Source organism: Armigeres subalbatus, chromosome 3, assembly GCF_024139115.2.
Source record: "Armigeres subalbatus isolate Guangzhou_Male chromosome 3, GZ_Asu_2, whole genome shotgun sequence".
Lineage (NCBI taxonomy): Eukaryota > Metazoa > Arthropoda > Insecta > Diptera > Culicidae > Armigeres > Armigeres subalbatus.
In genome coordinates this window covers 274,122,573-274,141,795 of record NC_085141.1, presented here as the reverse complement: position 1 = coordinate 274,141,795, position 19,223 = coordinate 274,122,573, and the positions used below count along the sequence as shown (strand labels likewise).

Sequence of the window (19,223 nt, the reverse complement as noted above, 5' to 3'; positions counted from 1 at the left end):
AGCCATAACTGGTACCTGACAATTGAATAATCTTCATTGCAGAAAAGGGCAAATTTCTCGCACTGGATCTGGGCGGTACCAACTTCCGAGTGCTGCTAATTCACCTCAAAGATGAGAACGACTTCGAGATGTTGTCGAAAATCTACGCCATTCCACAGAGTATTATGCTTGGCAGTGGGACACAACTGTTTGACCACATTGCGGAATGTTTAGCTAATTTTATGAAGGTAAGTTCAGGGGCAGTTCATTTTTTCTACACGAAAAAAATCTGCTTTTGAAGTATTGTATAGTGAGGGAAATGGTTCTCAAACCGACCGTTGGTGCCATACCAACACCCCCCAGCCCCCCCTTTTACTCATAGATGGTGCTGTAGGCGAATATGCTCATATTGTTAGTGGAACGTTGCCGGAACTAGCGATTTTCTTATTACGGGCGTTTGTTATAGATTTTTGTCTAGACTCTTTAGTGATATTTTCTAGACATAAACCGGAGAATCTTTTGCATTTCGCCGAGAAAATGTAATGAATTACTTCCTAGTTTTCCCAAACGTATAACTTACCGAAGTGAATCCAGATAAAATATCTTTTATAACTAACACAGTATCCAATCCCAAGACAATTGTGGAGATGCAGAGGTATACTCGGTCACTAGCAACGAGAGTTAGACTAATAATCCTTTGTTTCCTATATGACCGTAAGGACGTGGCCGGCGCCGTTATTGACTGGAAATATATGAGCATCCAAAACGTGTACATTGAGAATGGAAAGCCATCACCAAACTCCATTGATTTGGTTCTGCGCAATTTCTCAAGTTCTAGTCAATCACGGAGTGGCAACTACGCATTGTAGTGCTCATGAAATTCTTCTAAGTTTTCCCAAAATATTCACTAAAATTTTTTCGGAATATTCCCGGGAAATTGTTCCAAATTTCTAAAGAAAATAGTTAAGAATTTCATTAGGAAGCCGGTATTTCCAATGAGTATACTATATAATATATTCTTCGAAAAATTGCACAGGAAATTCATGGGAATTCCCGTGAAAATTTAGTAGGAGTTTTAACGGGAAATCCTTTGATTTTTACGGAAGTTCCACAGAAAATTCTTCAGAATTTCTAAGTAAAATTTTCAAGTAGTCGCGGAAAACTGGTCGGAATTCCATCGGGAAATTTTAATAAATTTCATTGGATTTTTAAGAGAAGTTCTTTGTATATCGACCAAAAGCGACATTCGGCCGAAATGGTAAAATTACCAAAAAAAAAACCTTAACCCTACTCGGTCATTTGGCCGAAATGACCAAATAGAGAATACAGTCGTTTGAAATATCATTTCTTATAAGTATACCTTTCTTCTAAACAATAATTTCGGTCAAACGACTTTTACGGCAAAAGGACCGGTTCGTCCGAACGACATTTTCGTATACGGTCATTTCGGCTAAATTACATTTTCAGTAAAATCATCCTTCTGCCAAACGACTTTTTCGACCAAATAACCAGTTTGGATAAACAACATTTTCGGCCGTATTGTAATCCTCGGAAAAACGGCCCTTTCTGTCGTTGGGCGAAATTTATTCGACGGAAAGCTAGTTGTTCGAATGCCACTTAGCCGAATGATACATTATGCTGAAAGTCATCTAGCCGCAATCTATTTGGCAGGTTATGACCGGTTAGCCTACATGACCTGTTCGGCTAATGACATTTTCGACCAAAAGCCCCTTTCCGCCAAACGAACATTTCAGCCAAACTTTTTTGGCCAAAAGACCTGTTCGACAAAACGGCCATTTCAGCCATGTGTCATTTGGCCGAATAGGTCATTCGGCCGAAAATTACTTTTGTCTGACATGGTCGTTTGGCAGAAAGGACCACTTGACAGAAAAAGTCATTCTGTTGAAATGAAATTTGTTGAACGGGTCATATGGAACCAAGAATGTCGACTCGATCGATTACATGACATTTTCAGCCAAATGGACGCCGGCCTTTCTGCCAAACGAACGTTTATTCGGCCGAATAATCTAACGGGCAAATAACTTGTTCGGCCAAACGTTATTTTCGGCCTGTGTATCTTTTAACTTTTCACAGCCACATGCAAGGAAATGTACAGATATGTCTTAGCTACAAAATACACCACGAAACATAGCCAAAAAATCATTTTTCGCACCATTATGAGTTCTGCCATTTGGAGGGCTGATTTGGAAACACAAATCCAATTGATGTGATATCATTTGTGTGTAACGTGGTACTGAACATCTCATTATTAGAAAATAATTTATATGAAATTTGATAAAAAAGATGTATTTTTCCGAAAAATGAAAAAATAAAATCAAATTCCTGTATCTCGCAAAGTGGTGGATTTGGGCATAATTTTATTCGTGGTTTCCAGGGCCTAAGAGTTGAAAAGTGTAATACATGATAAATAACACATGGCAGAAATGGCCTTTTTGCCGAACAAGTTTTTTGGCCAAAAAAGTTTGGGCGAAAAAGTCGTTTGGCAGAAAGGGGCTTTTGGCCAAAAATGTCATTAACCGAACAGGTTATGTAGGCCTACCGGTCATAACCTGCCAAATAGATTTCGGCTAGATGACTTTCAGCTTAATGTATTATTCGGCTAAGTGGCATTTGAACAACTAGCTTTCCGCAGAATAAATTTCGCCCAAAACGACAGAAAAGTCCGTAATATATGATATTTTACAGTGGGGTACTAAACTGTTTTGTTGGTTAAATGTTGCGTAAAATATACTTTTACGAAACTACAAAAAGGCAAAAAATACAATTTAGAAGCAAGCTTGTACGTTCTCATCCCACTCAAAAGAATCTTACAGCACTATCTATGAGAAGGACCGGGAGATCGGGATGCGGAAACCATTCCCTCTATTAATGATTATTTTTTGCCTTCCAATGAAATTTTAGAATTGATTAACTGAATTTTGAACTAATTTATGTTTTTTTACTCCTCAGGAACATTCTGTCTACGAAGAAAAACTACCTCTAGGCTTCACATTCTCATTCCCGCTGACACAGCTCGGACTAACCAAAGGTATTCTAGCGCGGTGGACCAAAGGTTTCAACTGTTCCGGAGTCGTCGGCGAGGACGTTGTGCAGTTGCTTAAAGATGCCATCGCCAGACGAGGGGTGAGTTAAAAAGTTCATAAACCGTTTCGTTGCAAACAACAACTAAATTTGTGCTGATCTAATGCCACAAACAGAGCTATACCAGTAGTAGGCCGCCTCCGAATAAGGCATTTATTAAATCATAAATCGAAATTTTGTCTTTTCATCTTTTTCCTCGTGCTATCACCAATTTGGCGACAATCGGATATGGTGCAATTGAAATCATAAAAAATTTCAAACAACTCATCAACCCAACTAAATTGATTCGCGTGCTTCCTATAAAACAACAAACAATTTCGCACTGACGATCATTACCATCTGTGATGAATGTCACGACGCGCACACACACACACCGACCAATATCTCTTTGCAAACGTACAGGACGTAACGCTATTTGTGATGGCCATCTTGAACGACTCGACCGGAACGCTAATGTCGTGTGCGCATAGCAATCGCAATTGTAGAATTGGAGTGATAATTGGTAAGCCTTTCCTCGGCTGAGGATACATTTTATGGTAGCCGGCACCACCTTTGGTCGATTCTTCCCCCGTTGTTGAAGGAGGCGCTTTTATTAAGGCCTCTAGAAATTGCGATTGAAGAGCCGCCGTCCAATAAAATCGACTGAATGTGAACGGCCGACCGCTACACAAATTCCAAATTCGTCATCCCAACTGTAGCACTTCTTCATTTGCGAACACTATCTCTTCTTTTAGTAGTGGAATAAGTACTGGTGATTATTTTATGGTTTTATTTTGCGTTCCTCTTGTATTATACGATATATTTTCAGCTAGTATGTCAACCTTATCTAATCGCAAAGCATTGTAGCACCACCGATGATCTTTTTTTTTTTTTTTTTTTTTTTTTAAAATGGCCCACCACTTCCCCCACACCAAGAAACTCGCACAGAGAGCTTCCTGGCAATGGACGCATCTAATTTTTAAACAAGAAAGACTAACATGGAAATACAAAAATAAATTTAAATGCTTAGGTATGTGTGATGAACAATTACAACAATAAGATAAGCAGGGTGTACCCAGTGGAAACTAAATTCCTTTTAAGGGATCCCTATAAACACTAAAAGTAAACATATATGGTTGGAAATATGACGAAGAATTATAATAAAAGTACTTTAAGGATAGTTCATGGTTAAATGATCAGTTCAAAGATATTCACATATTTTATGTTTTAGATACAGTTTCAATCTGGCTTTAAATATGTTTCTATTCGAGACTTGTTTCAACTCGTTAGGTAATGTGTTATACTTTTGAGGGACCTATAAAAGTGATTCTTCTCTGTCCAAGATTAGTTTTAGCCTGGGTTCGGACTAAGTGATGTGCTTGTCGTGTATTCTGGAGTTGATTATTCAATGTAATTGGTAAGTTATTATGGATGCCTGTGTTATATATTATATCATGCACATAAGTACATGTTTGAAGCTCACAAAGACCACGAATAGGAAGAATTTTATGACTTTCATTATTATATAAGCTGATTGTGGGATACAAACGAGGAAGATTGAAAATATGTTTCAAACAACGATTCTGCAATGTCTGAAGCCGTTTGAGTTTGGATTTACATGCATTTCCCCATACTATGTTCAGATACTGTAATATGGAGTGAATGCAAGCATAATAATAATTCAACAGAGCGGACTGCGATACAAAGGACTTAACTTTCCTGATGACACCACATAATACTGATACTTTCTGCTCAACATTCGCGATGTGGTTATTCCATGAAAAAGTAGGGTCTAGGATAATACCAAGGTATTTGAATGCATTGACTTGTTCGATAGTTATATTATGTAATTTTGGATAGTTTCTAAGAGTTGGTTTTTTTCGTGGTGAATGAAACAACATAAATTTGGTTTTGGACAAATTAAGTGAGAGGAGATTCGTACAAAAATAATCATGAAGGATGGCAAGGTCATGCTCAATATTTAGGACGATGACATCAGAGCACGATCCAGGAAAAAATATAGCTGAGTCATCTGCAAAGAGTCTAGGCACACCTTTTAGATTTAATGTACCAATATCGTTAACATAAATAAGGAAAAGAAGTGGCCCAATATTGCTTCCCTGAGGGACACCTACGTTTATACCAAGTGTCCTACTTATTTCGCCATCAATTGTTACATATTGCTTTCGATTCAATAAATAGCTGCCAACTAGCCGATTTGCAATTCCTCTGACACCATAACGCTCAAGCTTCGCTAAAAGAATGTTATGATTCAGCGTATCAAAGCCTTTTTAAATCTATGAACAGTCCTCCGACAACATTTTTCGCTTCAATTTGTCTGGTAACATAATCAACGAGTTCTACAACTGCTGTGGTGGTGCTACATCGTACATCCACGTCGAAAACCATATTGCAACGGATACAAAATATTGTGTTGCTCAAAAAAGTTATATAATCTGTTCACAAGCAGTTTTTCGAAAATTTTGTTGAATACTGATAACGTGGAAATCGGACGATAGTTACACGCCATATGTGTATCGCCAGATTTAAAGATTGGTATCACTTTGGCCGTTTGTAAGCAATCAGGATATTCGCCGCTGGAAATAATGTTATTAAACATTTCGGATAGTAGTCTCGAAAATTTCACCGAGTGTGTTTTTTTAGAACCGAGGAAGGTAAATTATCTGGTCCTGGACTTTGCTACCATCTAGGTCTTTAATTAGTGATAGTACTTCATTGAGATTCGTTGGGAATATTGAGTTACCTACAGTTTGAATATTGTCACACGGATTTGTACCAGTGCGATGATTGAGAATTTCATCAGCTAACTTTTGTCCAACTGTTGTGAAATATTTGTAAAGATTTTCGCAAGATTCCTGAATGCTATTTGCTGTGAGGTTGCTTTCCCCATTAATCATAATTCGGTATTTATCACTGGCTCTGTAAATTTCTCTATAAAATTTCGTAGTATCGTTTTTGCATAGCTGTTTGGTACATTGAACTTTCCTACTTATATGGTTCAGCATAGTTTTCAAATTAATATCATTTGGATAACGTTTAACTCGTTTTAATAGTTATCTTTAATTTTCATCAATGCACAAAGATCAAAGGTCATCCGAGGACAACATTGATTTTTCACTACGATTTGTTTTGATACGATTTTTGTACAACGGGATAATATGCTATTATACGCGTTCTGTATTTCGGTCAAAACTTTCGATACATCATCTTCAATTATAATAGTGTCTGAGAAATGTTCAAACTCAGTTTCTAGTAGTTGATGATTTATTATTATTTTGGTTATGACCGTTGGCTTCTTATTAATGAACAATTTAAAAGTTGAAACAATTTGCGTGTGATCACTTATATCCGAAAATATGGTATCATTACAAAGACGATCTAAATCTTCCAATCGACAAACAATATGATCTAACAAATTATTACTAGCAGGTCTTGTCACATAGGTGTTACCACAAACCATTCCATATGACTCTATGAGTGACCTATATTTATTAACAACATTGTTATGAATCAAGTTCATTGGGATATTAACATCTCCTAGGATAAAACAAGAGTGACTCAAGGAAGAAATACTGATCCAATCTTCAAGTATGTCCAGAAAACTATTAACATCAAATGAAGGAGGTCTATAAACTCCGTGTATATCGTAGTGGTGTTGAAGTATTTTGAGTTCAATGTGAATATGGTGCAATCCATCCGAAACTTCAGATGATATCAAGCGATAGTTTATTTTATTCGAAATGTACATTGCCAAGCCCTCACTTGATGAACCCCTGCATGAGAAAACATGCTGATATCCTGGTATAGCATATAACGATGTGTTTTCAACTTTCAACCATGTTTCTCCAATTATTAGAATGTCCAGTGGTACTTCACAGAGATCTAGAAATTCTTTATTCGAATCAAATTCGCTCAAGTCATTAATTCCTCTTATGTTCCAGTTTTTCATTAAACTCATCTAAAGAGTAATGAAAGAAGTTCTGCAAAACATTAGCCATCAGTGATTACAAATTGCAAAATTAACCCAAATCTGGAGCACATTAAGTAATTAATGTTGACCCTTCAGCAGTCGGTCCACGTCCATTCTGTTTCGAATTTCAAGGGGCTTTGAATTGGCATCCCTTTTAACTAAAACTATACCATCTCTCCCAGGCCAAACATACTTAAGATTTAGTTTATGCTGAAACTGGCGCAGTGCATTCAATAGCTCGACAGTTAATGGAGTTAGTTCATCGCGAATGTTAATGAAGCTTTTTTTCCCAGTTTTATAAGAACCCACTTTTGATGAAGCTATTCTACCTGACTCTTTTTGCTTCTTGATTACTACATCTTTTGTCTTTCTATCTTTGAACACTATCCTAATCGGTGCATTTGGATGTTTATCGCTGGAAAACATTCTTGAAACCGAAACTATCGAATCGCAACATGACTTAGCATCAATACTATCAAATATCTTAGCACTTATCTGGGATAGGTTTTCGTTTTTCTCAAATGGAACACCAAACATTACAGCGTTATTAGCAACAGATGATTGTTTCTGTCTATCGATTTCGGATTCCTGTTTGTATACCACAGCAGATAACGAAGTTTGAAGCACTTTTAAGTCTTCGATTTCTCGCTTGAGACGATTATTTTCATCTTTCAAGCTTCGAAAGTCTGCCAAGATAGTTTCGAACTTAGATGAGAGAAATTGCTGAGATGCTTCAATTGCAGATGTTACTGATTGCACCTGACTTCTGATAGTTCGCGTATTTTCATGCATAACATTTTTCAGATCATCAATAAATTTATTGTTAGTCGGATCATTTTTTACTTCTGTTGTGGTAATACGATCATACAGACTAGAGCATTTGGGAGAACAGAAATTTGTTATGTGTCCTGGCATTTTCCTGTTTTTGTCAACACTTTTACGACACTCAAAATGAGCCATTGCAAAGCAGTATTTACAAGTTAGCAAATCATTATTATCTGATTCTGTTTTATGACAAATGTTGCATTTTTTGTTGTTTTTCATTTTTAAAGCCAGATTCTTATTACGGAAGAGAGAGTATTAGGTGTAAACAAATTTAACTATGTGGACGTTTTATAAGACAGAAACGTATACTAAACAAAAATAAGGAACATATAGATTACATTCGTTTACAAAAATATCAACACAACTGTAGTATCAATTGCACACACGTTTGCAAAACCTAGTATGTTATACTACAAGTACAGTACTAAAGAATGTATTAGTGCATTTCATCAGAGCTTTCTCTATGGTGTATTTGCTGTGGACAGGTTCGTAGTACTCACTCGGATCCCACGAAGATACTCACTACTAAAAGCTTTAATATATAGCTAGGCTTACCTTTTCCATGACACTGTCAAATCTACTCTACAGACACAGCATCTGAGTGTTTAATGTGAGCCAGAACCATGCGAAGTATGTTAATTTATAACACAACTTAACGTATGTATATGCGACGTACTAGGAGTGAATCTTTTCCGTGACAATATCAAATCTACCCTAAATAACACAACAGTATTACTTGTTTTCGAGCCAGAACCTTCCAAAAGACAGTTATCGTTATTGACGATACTGTATTTAGTACATGCGATGTACTGGGGTAAGGCCAGCATCAATCAAACTTCCTTCGCTTTTACAACACGGAACCAAACGCAAGTGTGTAGAACGACGCACCACCAACAGCAACAACAACAACAGCAGCAACTTGGCACCACCTATACTATAGACACCTATTATGTCACATTTATAGAAATATTTTGGGATATTTGCATTTTTTTAACACTCTAGGTTACAACTTATGTAAACATTTGATATCACAGATTGTATGATTGTAGAACAATGAAGTACAACACAAATAATACATTTATTGTGAATTTATCACTCAATAAATTTTATAAAAACTTTTAGGCAAAGCAAGCATCAACCACCATGAACTAACACCAACACCAACACTTATCTTGATAGCACTTATCTAAGGTTTCCGCGCAAATGCATACGACCGAATGAGAATGGGAATGCATTCTATCTCCTCATTTGCATGACCCACTCAAACTCATCAACGAAGAGAGCACGTGGAATGACCGTAGCATCTATTACGAGGTGTTCGAATCAATTCAGTCTCGTTGAGCAAACCACTTTCATTCATATTTATAGTCGGCTGTGTAATTGATTTTAATGAAGGGAGAAGATTATAACTGTAAAAAAAACTTCCGACCAAAACTGTTCCAACGGAATGTCAGTAATGATTGATAGATTGAGTAACCTCATTATTCGCAACATTCGCTGACACATTCCGGTCAGTCAATTGCTATTCAGTTTTCAGAACAATTGTTAGTCACATTATGATATCGTCGCATGGTCAATTGCTAAATGACGTGACTCGTCGCGACGTTACAAGACAGCATAACATAAAATAATAGCCAAGATACAATTTTAATAATCCTAATCCGGGGGAACATTGATAATTTTTTTAATTATTTTGTAAATATTTCCTTCGTAAGTGAAATCATTACTTTTTTCAGGACGACTTATTTTTACAATGATTTAACGTACAGATTTGAGTTTTTCCACTCGATCCTGCCAAATCTAGTATAGAAAGATCTAAAAAGATGTTGAAATATATTTTTCGGGTGGCCGTCCAAACTGTTCTGGAGTACATATCCTCGAATGCATCAGAAAATACTTCTAGAAACAGAATGTCCAAAGTTGATAAAAATATGTCCAAACAAATCTATGTGATCATAAGACGTGAAATTATCGAGTTTTAAATAAACGTAACCTATTTCAGGGTCTCCAAAACGGCCTGGAGTTCAGAACATGATCTGCCCGATCAACCAAGCCCTGAACGATATATTCGTGTATCGCTAAACATCGCAGCAGGTCCATGGGGCCGATAGGATTTCACTCATTACTTTTACAAAATACTACAGGTTTTTCTGGTTCTCCAAAATGTCATGGAGTTCGAAACATGCGATCTATCCGATCAACCAAGTCTTGAACGATGTATCTGTGCATCGCTAAACATCCCAGCAGGTCCAATGAGCCGATAGAATTTCACTCATTTCTTTCACAAACTACTACAGGCCTTCCTGGTTCTCCAAAACGTCCTGGAGTTCAATACATGCGATCTTCCCGATCAACCAAGTCCCGAATAATCTATCCGAGCATTGCTGAAGATCCCAGCAGGTCCATTGAGCTGATAGGATTTCACTCATTACTTTTACAAGCTACTACAGGCCTTTCTGGTCCTCCAAAACATCCAGGAGTTCAAAACATGCGATCTACCCGATCAACCAAGTCCTGAACGATGTATACGTGCAACGATAAACATTCCAGCAGGTCCATTGAGCCAAAAGAGTTTCACTTATTATGTTTACTAGCTACTACAGACCTTTTAGGTTCTCCAAAACGCCCGGGAGTTCAAAAGATGCGATCAACCAAATCCTGAACGATGTATCCGTTTAGCGCTAAACATCACAGCAGGTTCATTGAGCCGATTTCATTCATTATTTTCACAAGCTACAATAGGGCCTCCATGATTCGATGTTCTTCGACTCGATATCAACTCGTGGAAGCAAATGATGCCATACTAAAATTATTTTCTCGGTTACTCTGACTGTTCTTTCGAACAATTTTCTAAGGACATTCTAATCCACATCTCGATGTATGCTTGAGTCAATGGTCCTTTCATTAGCAACTCAGAGAGGATCTGTGTGTGAGTGTGAGTGTCATCCTCTATCCCTCACCCAGCCGGGGGTGTTGATCAAGTAGTACTACGAATAATTTGATCATATCTCATGCTCCGTAATGGTGCCCTTATTGTTATGAAGACTAGTACTACAAAAAGGATTCACTTCTGAAAAAAGAAATTATTTTCAGAATGTGTAGGGAATGGGATGTACTAGGTGTTCATAACAGGCACAGCAAAACTTCACAAGGACGCCCTTATTCGTACTAATTACTCAGGGAATAGAAGGTCGAGAAGAGCCACCGTTGCTAACTAGAGCGTAAACCGGATACCTGGGACTCCCACAATATCCGCGGCAATAGCAGCAAACGATGCCCTGTACGTATTTAGTGTTTAATTTCAAATGTTTAATTTTATATAGCAACGAAAGAAAGGAAGGAAAAACATGAAGATTGCTCAATAGTTGAGTCAAGATTGCTTTAGTTTTGGACAGAACTCAAGTACGCTTAGCTGTTAATAGCATTAATTACAAAGTATCAATAAGGAGAAAACTATAATAGAATTGGGCATTTAAAAAAAACAAATAAAATCTAAAAAATAGATTTGGACTAAAATGTTATTAAACATAAAGGCCTGACGTATTGAATATGAAAGCAATTAATAACAAAGATCAGTAGAAAAAATGACTGCGATAGTCGGCTTGAGTATGAGGTATCGTAGCCATTCAGTAAAAAAAATTGGAGAAAAAGGAGCAATTGAGAACCAAAGATTAGACAGTTAAAGGCACAGTTAAAAAGATAGCAACAAAGAATTTAAAATAATATTGGATTAATCTCACCAAAAGCAAACCGACTTCCGACATCTTTCGAAACAAACGGCTGATTAAGCGAGCGCCATCGCTTGGTTTGAAGGCAGCGGTTTTGATGACTACAATTCAATTTTGAACACATTCCACCTTGATCATCAGTCAGCAACGCTTCATCAGATCCGTGCTGAATTGGGATGGCAGCAGCTTTCTCAATGTCCGATTTCGGTGGTATAGATCCGACAGTAGGCAGAAGGCAAACAAATATATACACGCTGGCCTTTCGGATGCGGTGAGCTCGAGGACCACATCTTCATGTATCGAATTGTGGACGTTGCAGTTTTCTTTCGAGATTTCACTTTTCACAAACACGACTTATATTTAAGTTTAAATTTAGGTGGAGAGCCAAAAAATTTATAAAAAAAATGACGGATATTTTTTTTGCATCCTTTCCGCTCAACACCTACTTCTATTAGCAACTCAGAGAGGATCGGCTGTATTATAGACCCTTTTTCGAGCTCGGATCATGTGATCTATCCAATGAACCAACTTATGAATGGTGTATAATATGATATCCCAGTTCATTGAGTTGACTTCAATCATGATTCATACAAGCTACTACAGACCTTTTAGGTTCACCAAAACTTCCTGGAAACCGTAACGATTGAACTACTTGATCACCCAAGTCTATGTACGCAGTACAAATCGCAGGTTAACCTCATATTCATTGTGCACTCAAGATTAATTTGGACCTCCCTGGACATTGGATCTCATGTTCATGGAAATTAGGATCATATGCCGGATTGGGTACATACCGATGATGAGGATATTGCGAAAGTCATGATCGATCTGGAAGATACTATGAACTAAACTCAAGAATATTTTGGAGTACCTTGAAGATCCCGTATTTATGCGTATATACCTATTGAATAGGATTGGGGGTATACCGACGATGAGGACATTGCAAAAGCCATGATTAATCCGATAGATACCGTTAGTTGAACTTTAGAACGTTTTGGAGTACCATGAGCTTCTCGTATCCTGGAAAATAGGCTTTGCATGATGCGTATATGCCTATTGAACCAGATTCAGTGTAAGGACATTGAAAAAGCCTTGATTGATCTAATAGATACCCTGGGCTGAACTCCAGAACGTTTTGGAGTACCTTGAGCATCCCGTATTCAAGAAAATTGGTTTTCCATGACGCGCATATGCTTATTGAACCAGATTGGGTGAATACCGACGATAAGGACATTGCAAAAGCCTTGATTGATCTGATAGATACCGTAGGCTGAACTCGAGAACGTTTTGAAGTACCATGAGCATCCTGTATTCAAGAAAATTGGATTTGCATGACGCGTATATGCCTATTAAACCAAATTGAATGAATACCGATGATGAGGACACTGCAAAAGCCTTGATTGATCTGATAGATACCGTGGGCTGAACTCCAGAACGTTTTGGAGTACCATGAGCATCTCGTATTCAAGAAAATAGGGTTTGCATGATGCGTATATGCTTATTGAACCAGATTGGGTGAATACCGACGATGAGGACATTGCAAAAGCCTTGATTGATCTGATAGATACCGTGGGCTGAACTCCAGAACGTTTTGGAGTACCATGAGCATCTCGTATTCAAGAAAATTGGATTTGCCTGACGCTTATATGCCCAGTAAACCAAATTGGGTGAATACCGACGATGAGGACATTGTAAAAGCCTTGATTGATCTGATAGATACCGTGGGCTGAACTCCAGAACGTTTTGGAGTACCATGAGCATCTCGTATTCAGAAGAATTTATTTTCCATGATGCGTATATGCTTATTGAACCAGATTGGGTGTATACCGACGATGGGGACATTACCAAAGTCTTGATTGCTCCGGTAGGTACCGTGGGCTGAGCTCGAGAACGTTTTGGAGTACTTTGAGCATCTCGTATTCCTGAAAATTAATCACAGGCATAACGGCTCAACTTGTCTGAGTATTCACAACTATCAAACAACTTATTTTATATAATTTATATACATTCTTGTGAACAGTCTTACTGAAGAAATTGGTGACCTATCTCTCTTCCAATCTAAAACGCTGGGCATATATGACCCACCCGTCCTGAAAGGGTAAAACATCTTTTTTGTAGAGTTCTTTTATTTTTCAATTCGGGGTAACTTCGATCAATCATTTATCTGTGTGTAAGCGCCTTAAGGTAGACAGTTATAGTTGTAATCCCTTACGCTGAAGTTTTAGAATAATTAATTTTGAGCAACTTTGCTGAAAAACACATATTTTCAACATTTATGGTTAACGTGATTATACAAAAAAGCCACAAATCCGCCATCTTGGAAACCAAGTACTTTTTCCAGCATTTTTCCATGAGCACGAATTGGGAAAAACATAACAAACATAGCTGTACAATTGACATAAGTTTCTGCGTAGTACAAAAATTAGTTCGGCAGATTTTGGCTATTGAATTTGAGAGCATGTAAGCGTGTGGTGAATTTGGAATTCATCACCGGATCAATTGTATAAATATAAATAATACGTTAAAAATCGGTTTTTTTCTTATAACTTTTTATACATTCGTTTCTCGCAAAAACTTTGTTCCGAAGACTTCTAGAACTTTTAAAATATAATGAGTGATAAAGATGTATAGTGTGCCATTTATGGTGCGTTGCATACATACCATGATTTGCATTAGCGATTGGGTAATCCTGGGACTTCAATGGATCAGATGTGAACACATTTAGCCAGCTGTTTGTACTCGGCGCAGCAAACGAAATAGTGAGGATTTCTATAAAGGTACCTACCAGGGTGGAAATATTTCACAGTCAATGCAGTTAAAAACGTAGATCTCAATGTAAACTGCGGTCGTATTCTTCGCCACCGTGGTGAGTGTGACCGTAACCGGCACCGAGAATCGAACCCAGCCATCCTCAGCATGGTCTTGCTTCATAGCCGCGCATCTTACCGCTAGGCTAAGGAGGGCCCCTAAGGAGAAACAACGTTTACCTACTTTATACCTATTCGACTTAAATTCTGAACAAGGCTTATAATCCAAATAATGGCGTTTTAGAGCTCTAAAACTGAATTTTCCATAGGATCAGATTAAAATTAATAATGAATCTTGTGAGCAGAATTACGCTAATAAAGTTGGAATCATCTATTCACAAGATAGTTTCTGTTGTGTCACGCTCCGGATTTGAGTCAAAACAATAGTACGAATAAAAATAATTATTATAATACTTGGGGCCCTCCTTAGCCGTGGGGTAAGATGCGCGGCTACAAAGCAAGACCATGCTGGGTTATATTCCCGGTGCCGGTCTAGACAATTTTCGGTTTGGAAATTGTCTCGACTTCCATGGGCATAAAAGTATCATCGTGTTAGCCTCATGATATACAAATGCAAAAATGGTAACTTGGCTTAGAAACCTCGCAGTTAATAACTGTGGAAGTGCTTAATGAACATTTTGTCCCAGTGTGGAGATGTAATGCCGATAAGAAGAAGAAGATAATACTTGAAAGTTAAACATAAAATTCTCGCATGATCAGTATCCATATTATATGACAATCATTCAAAAATTGAATTTGGTCTTAAGCTTCCTCTGAAAGTACCTTGCTTAGTGGCTCGAACATCAGCAATCAGCAAATTCAGTACGGCAAATATGCACACCATTCTGCAATGCACGATTTATTTACGAATCTTGTTTCTTATCTTTTTTTCCATTCTCTTTCCTATCCTGATGATGATCTTCAATCTGTGAATATATCTTGCACGACATTGTAACTCTATATAATCTGCGAATGCCCGTTCGCCATTTTCTACACGCACTTTGAATGAACAAACCCCAATACCGTCCAAACGACCGCAGGATGTTCAAATCGAAATCTGTGCCATTCTCAACGACACCACCGGCACGCTGATGTCCTGTGCCTGGAAAAATCACAACTGTAGAATCGGATTGATCGTCGGTATGTAGGATTCGGGCAAAGTCGCTTCCGAGAGTTTAACTGAATCTTGCGGTGTGATAAACTCTTCGCGAGGCGACTAGTCTTGTGTGTTCGTCCCCAAAAATGTGCTAACAAAACTTGTGTGCTGTACCTGTACGCGATTAGAATATTTCGATAACACTTAAAATTGGAACTGGTTTAAATTGGTGGTGGGTTTATCACTAAAAAAATACAACTAAAATTTGCTTGCTTCCATAGTATGTTTTCTATTGGTTACTTTGAGTTCTAACCCATTTCATCATTCATAACCTCACATTTACCCTCCAGTCCTTAAATCCGAAACATTCAAATCGTGAAATCATTAATAAAAATCTATTTTGTGCTATGCTTCCCTCATCGCGACAAAATGGTAACAACACAGGTACCGGTAGCAATGCATGCTACGTGGAAACGGTCGAGAACTGCGAGATGTTTGACGGTCCGAATGATCCGAAAAAGAAGCACGTCCTAATCAACACCGAATGGGGTGCTTTCGGCGACAATGGAGCACTGGATTTCGTGCGGACAGAATACGACCGGGAGATTGATCACTTCAGTATAAACCCAGGAAGGCAGACGTAAGTAGCTATAAAAATAATTCAGATAATTCTTTCTGCCAAACGATCATTTCTACTGAACAGCATTTTTGACCAAATGATCTATTCGGTCGAACGACTTATTCGGTTAAACGGCATTTTTAGCCAAATGATCTGTTAGGGCAAACAACTTTTTCGGTCAAACTATCTATTCGGCTTAATGCGATTTTCGGCTGTATGTCACTTTCGACCAAATGACATTTATACGGTCAAACCATTTTCGATCTAAAAACCGTTTTGAACAAGCGTTCAGTTCGGCCACACGAAATTTGTTTAGATGATTTTCGGCGAATGACTTTCTGAAAGGACCATTTGGCCGAAAGGAGTTTGGTGCTAAAGGTTTCAAAGGCCATAACCATGCAAATATTTTGGTGTAGGTGAGAATGGCCTAAAGTGCCTTTCTTGAGGGAAATGCCTGTCCCGTTGAAATTGAAAAGCAGGCCGAATTCCTGTTGAAATGTAGAGCCATAGAAGAAGAAGAAGAAGAAGAAGAAGAAGAAGAAGAAGAAGAAGAAGAAGAAAAAGTAACTAAGTTAAGTAACTTACGGATTAAATTTGTTTACCCTCGGTGAATCCTGAAATTAAAATAAGAGTAATATTTGTAAAATCTGATTATACCTATGTATAAGAAATTGATTTTTTATTCATTTCAAAATATTGGCTGAAAATTATTCCCAAAACCCACAAATTTTTACAATACATTTTGTTTGCTATTTTTAAAATTAGGCAATAGTTTTTGTTTTCCAAGGATGGAATAAAAAATGGTAGACCTAGAAAAATTTGAATTAAATTTTAACGAATCCTTATCTCTATTTTCAGACAAGAAAAGATGATCTCCGGTATGTACATGGGCGAGCTGGCTCGCCTGGCCATCGTCAAATTCACCCGCGCCGGGCTCCTGTTCGGAGGCGTCGGTTCCGACATCCTGTTCAAGCGGGGCCAGTTCTTCACCAAATACGTGTCAGAAATTGAATCGGACAAACCCGGCACCTACATGTACTGCCGCGACGTGCTGGACGAATTGGGTCTGGAGCACGCAACCGACGAAGACTGTGCGAATGTGCGCTACATCTGTGAGTGTGTATCGAGTCGGGCGGCCCATCTGGTGTCCGCCGGTATAGCCGGCCTCATCAACAAGATGGACGAGAAAAGCGTAACCGTAAGCACATTTCACGGTTCAATACAGTGACGGAAATAACTAAAACTTTGTATCTTCCGATAGGTCGGCGTTGACGGTTCGGTGTATCGTTTCCACCCGAAGTTCCACGATCTGATGAAGGCCAAGATCAGGCAGTTTGTGAAACCGGACATTAGCTTCGACCTTATGCTGTCAGAAGATGGTTCCGGCCGTGGTGCGGCCCTGGTGGCCGCCGTGGCGTGTAGAGAAGCCCAATAAGCAGTACTGCAGTTTCTTAATGCCCAGCCCCTCCCTCAACAATACCAGGTACACAACTACTAAACTAGTGATTTAGAAAATAATTAGTAGAGCAAAGCCCACACCCCACACTGAGAATAAAAGATATATAGGAAGAGAAAGTATGGAGCAAAAGAAATTAAAAGATTGAATGCTAATATAAAATTAATATGCGTAATAGACAAACAAAAGTTTTAAAATATAAAACAGGCAAAAACATGAATCCAATTCACGTTGAGTGTGTTGCAGACACGATTAGTGGAAAGAGAAATGAGGATATTGTTATTTATTTATTACAAATCAAAAATAAATAAACTGAAACTTCAAGAAAAAAAAATCAACAAATGTGAATGCAAAAAAAGTTTACCTTGACAACTGAGTTTAGCTGTACATTAATTAGTTTTTAAACTATTATAAATTAATAAACAATTATACCTTTCAAAGACAATATTTATTCAACGCGGCGTTTGAATTTTGGAATATTACAAAGAATGCGAATTTTCTTATTTTTTTTAATTCGGCACAGAAAACTGCAGCAAAATTGAAAAGTTTTTTGGTATTAGTTGCACATATGAATAGAAATGGTTTATTACACATGAGACACAAAAAGTATGTTAATCTCATTAAGAGATAAACAGATCCGCAACATACATTCATTTCTAATGCTGGAAAACTATTGTGCTCAGACTTATTTAGTCAAAAGGAGGATACGTGTCCACCTTATACCTAAACCCCGCTAACAATTCGTATAGTTCAAATATTATCCACTGTACTGAAGTATGCATGAAAGGTATCATCTATTTTTATACGCTCTGTTTCAGGGTACGGCTTCGGGAATAATACCCTGATAGTTGAAAATCTATGTTTAGTTTTATTCAGTTTTGCCAAACGCGTCAATCAAAGGTAAGCAGCCATAGCGAATAACAAAAGCTGCTAATGTGCTTTTGAAGGAGAAAACCATATGATCTTCACTGAAAGGTAAAAAAAAGAATGTAATAATATTTAAGCTATGTAGATCAACTACAAACAAAGCAAGAAAAACGAAACAATAGCAAAGTGTACATTATAAAAGTAAAAAAAGAACATAACAAAAGCTGATTGTAATTTACATTAGAAAAAAAAGTAATTTAAATGAAAATAATTATAATACTGTTGACAGTGAAAAAATAAAAATAAAGAAATTCTATTGATAGACTATAACGTGTTTTTATTGCGTTTTCTCATAATAAAAATACTCGACGGATGCATTTTGTTGCGAGCAAATCAGGAGGAATATAAATGCCATAAAAGTGATGTTTCCTCTACATTTCTTAAAATTTTTATTGGCGGTCATAACTTTCACACGCAATTGCGTTCAGGCCCTGTTTCAAAAGGAAGCAATTTGTTGCAAGAAAAGTACCGATAAATAAAAAATATACATAAACACACAGACATCGCCTTAATTCGACGAGCTAATTCGCTTGGTACATGGCATTTTGGATTTCCGGGTCTTTAACGAAAAGTTTTTGAGAAATTTTCAACCTTCAAATTTAAAATTATACGACTGCCGAAAATCCAAGAGTCGAGATCAGAAATCATTACCGAATTTCGACAAAGAAAATCATAGTGGAGGGAAAAACGGGATACTACTATAAAGGTCCATAA

At 37.6% G+C, this 19,223-nt stretch overlaps 1 protein-coding gene across 6 annotated transcripts in view; it reads left to right on the top strand.

Moving 5' to 3' along the window:
• Positions 1-18,779, top strand: part of LOC134224442 (hexokinase type 2) — a 105,785-nt gene extending 87,006 nt beyond the window's left edge. For 5 of the 6 annotated variants that reach the window (XM_062703794.1, XM_062703792.1, XM_062703791.1 and 2 more), the window contains 6 exons: positions 43-227; positions 2,950-3,123; positions 15,452-15,551; positions 15,952-16,147; positions 16,985-17,324; positions 17,388-18,779. In XM_062703794.1, coding sequence (XP_062559778.1) covers positions 43-227; positions 2,950-3,123; positions 15,452-15,551; positions 15,952-16,147; positions 16,985-17,324; positions 17,388-17,561 — 1,169 coding nt within the window. In that variant the 3' untranslated portion in view covers positions 17,562-18,779. Of the gene's footprint in view, positions 1-42; positions 228-2,949; positions 3,124-3,483; positions 3,584-15,451; positions 15,552-15,951; positions 16,148-16,984; positions 17,325-17,387 lie in introns of all 6 variants that reach the window. The other variant, XM_062703790.1, reaches the window with a different exon arrangement.
• The last annotated feature ends 444 nt before the right edge of the window (positions 18,780-19,223 follow it).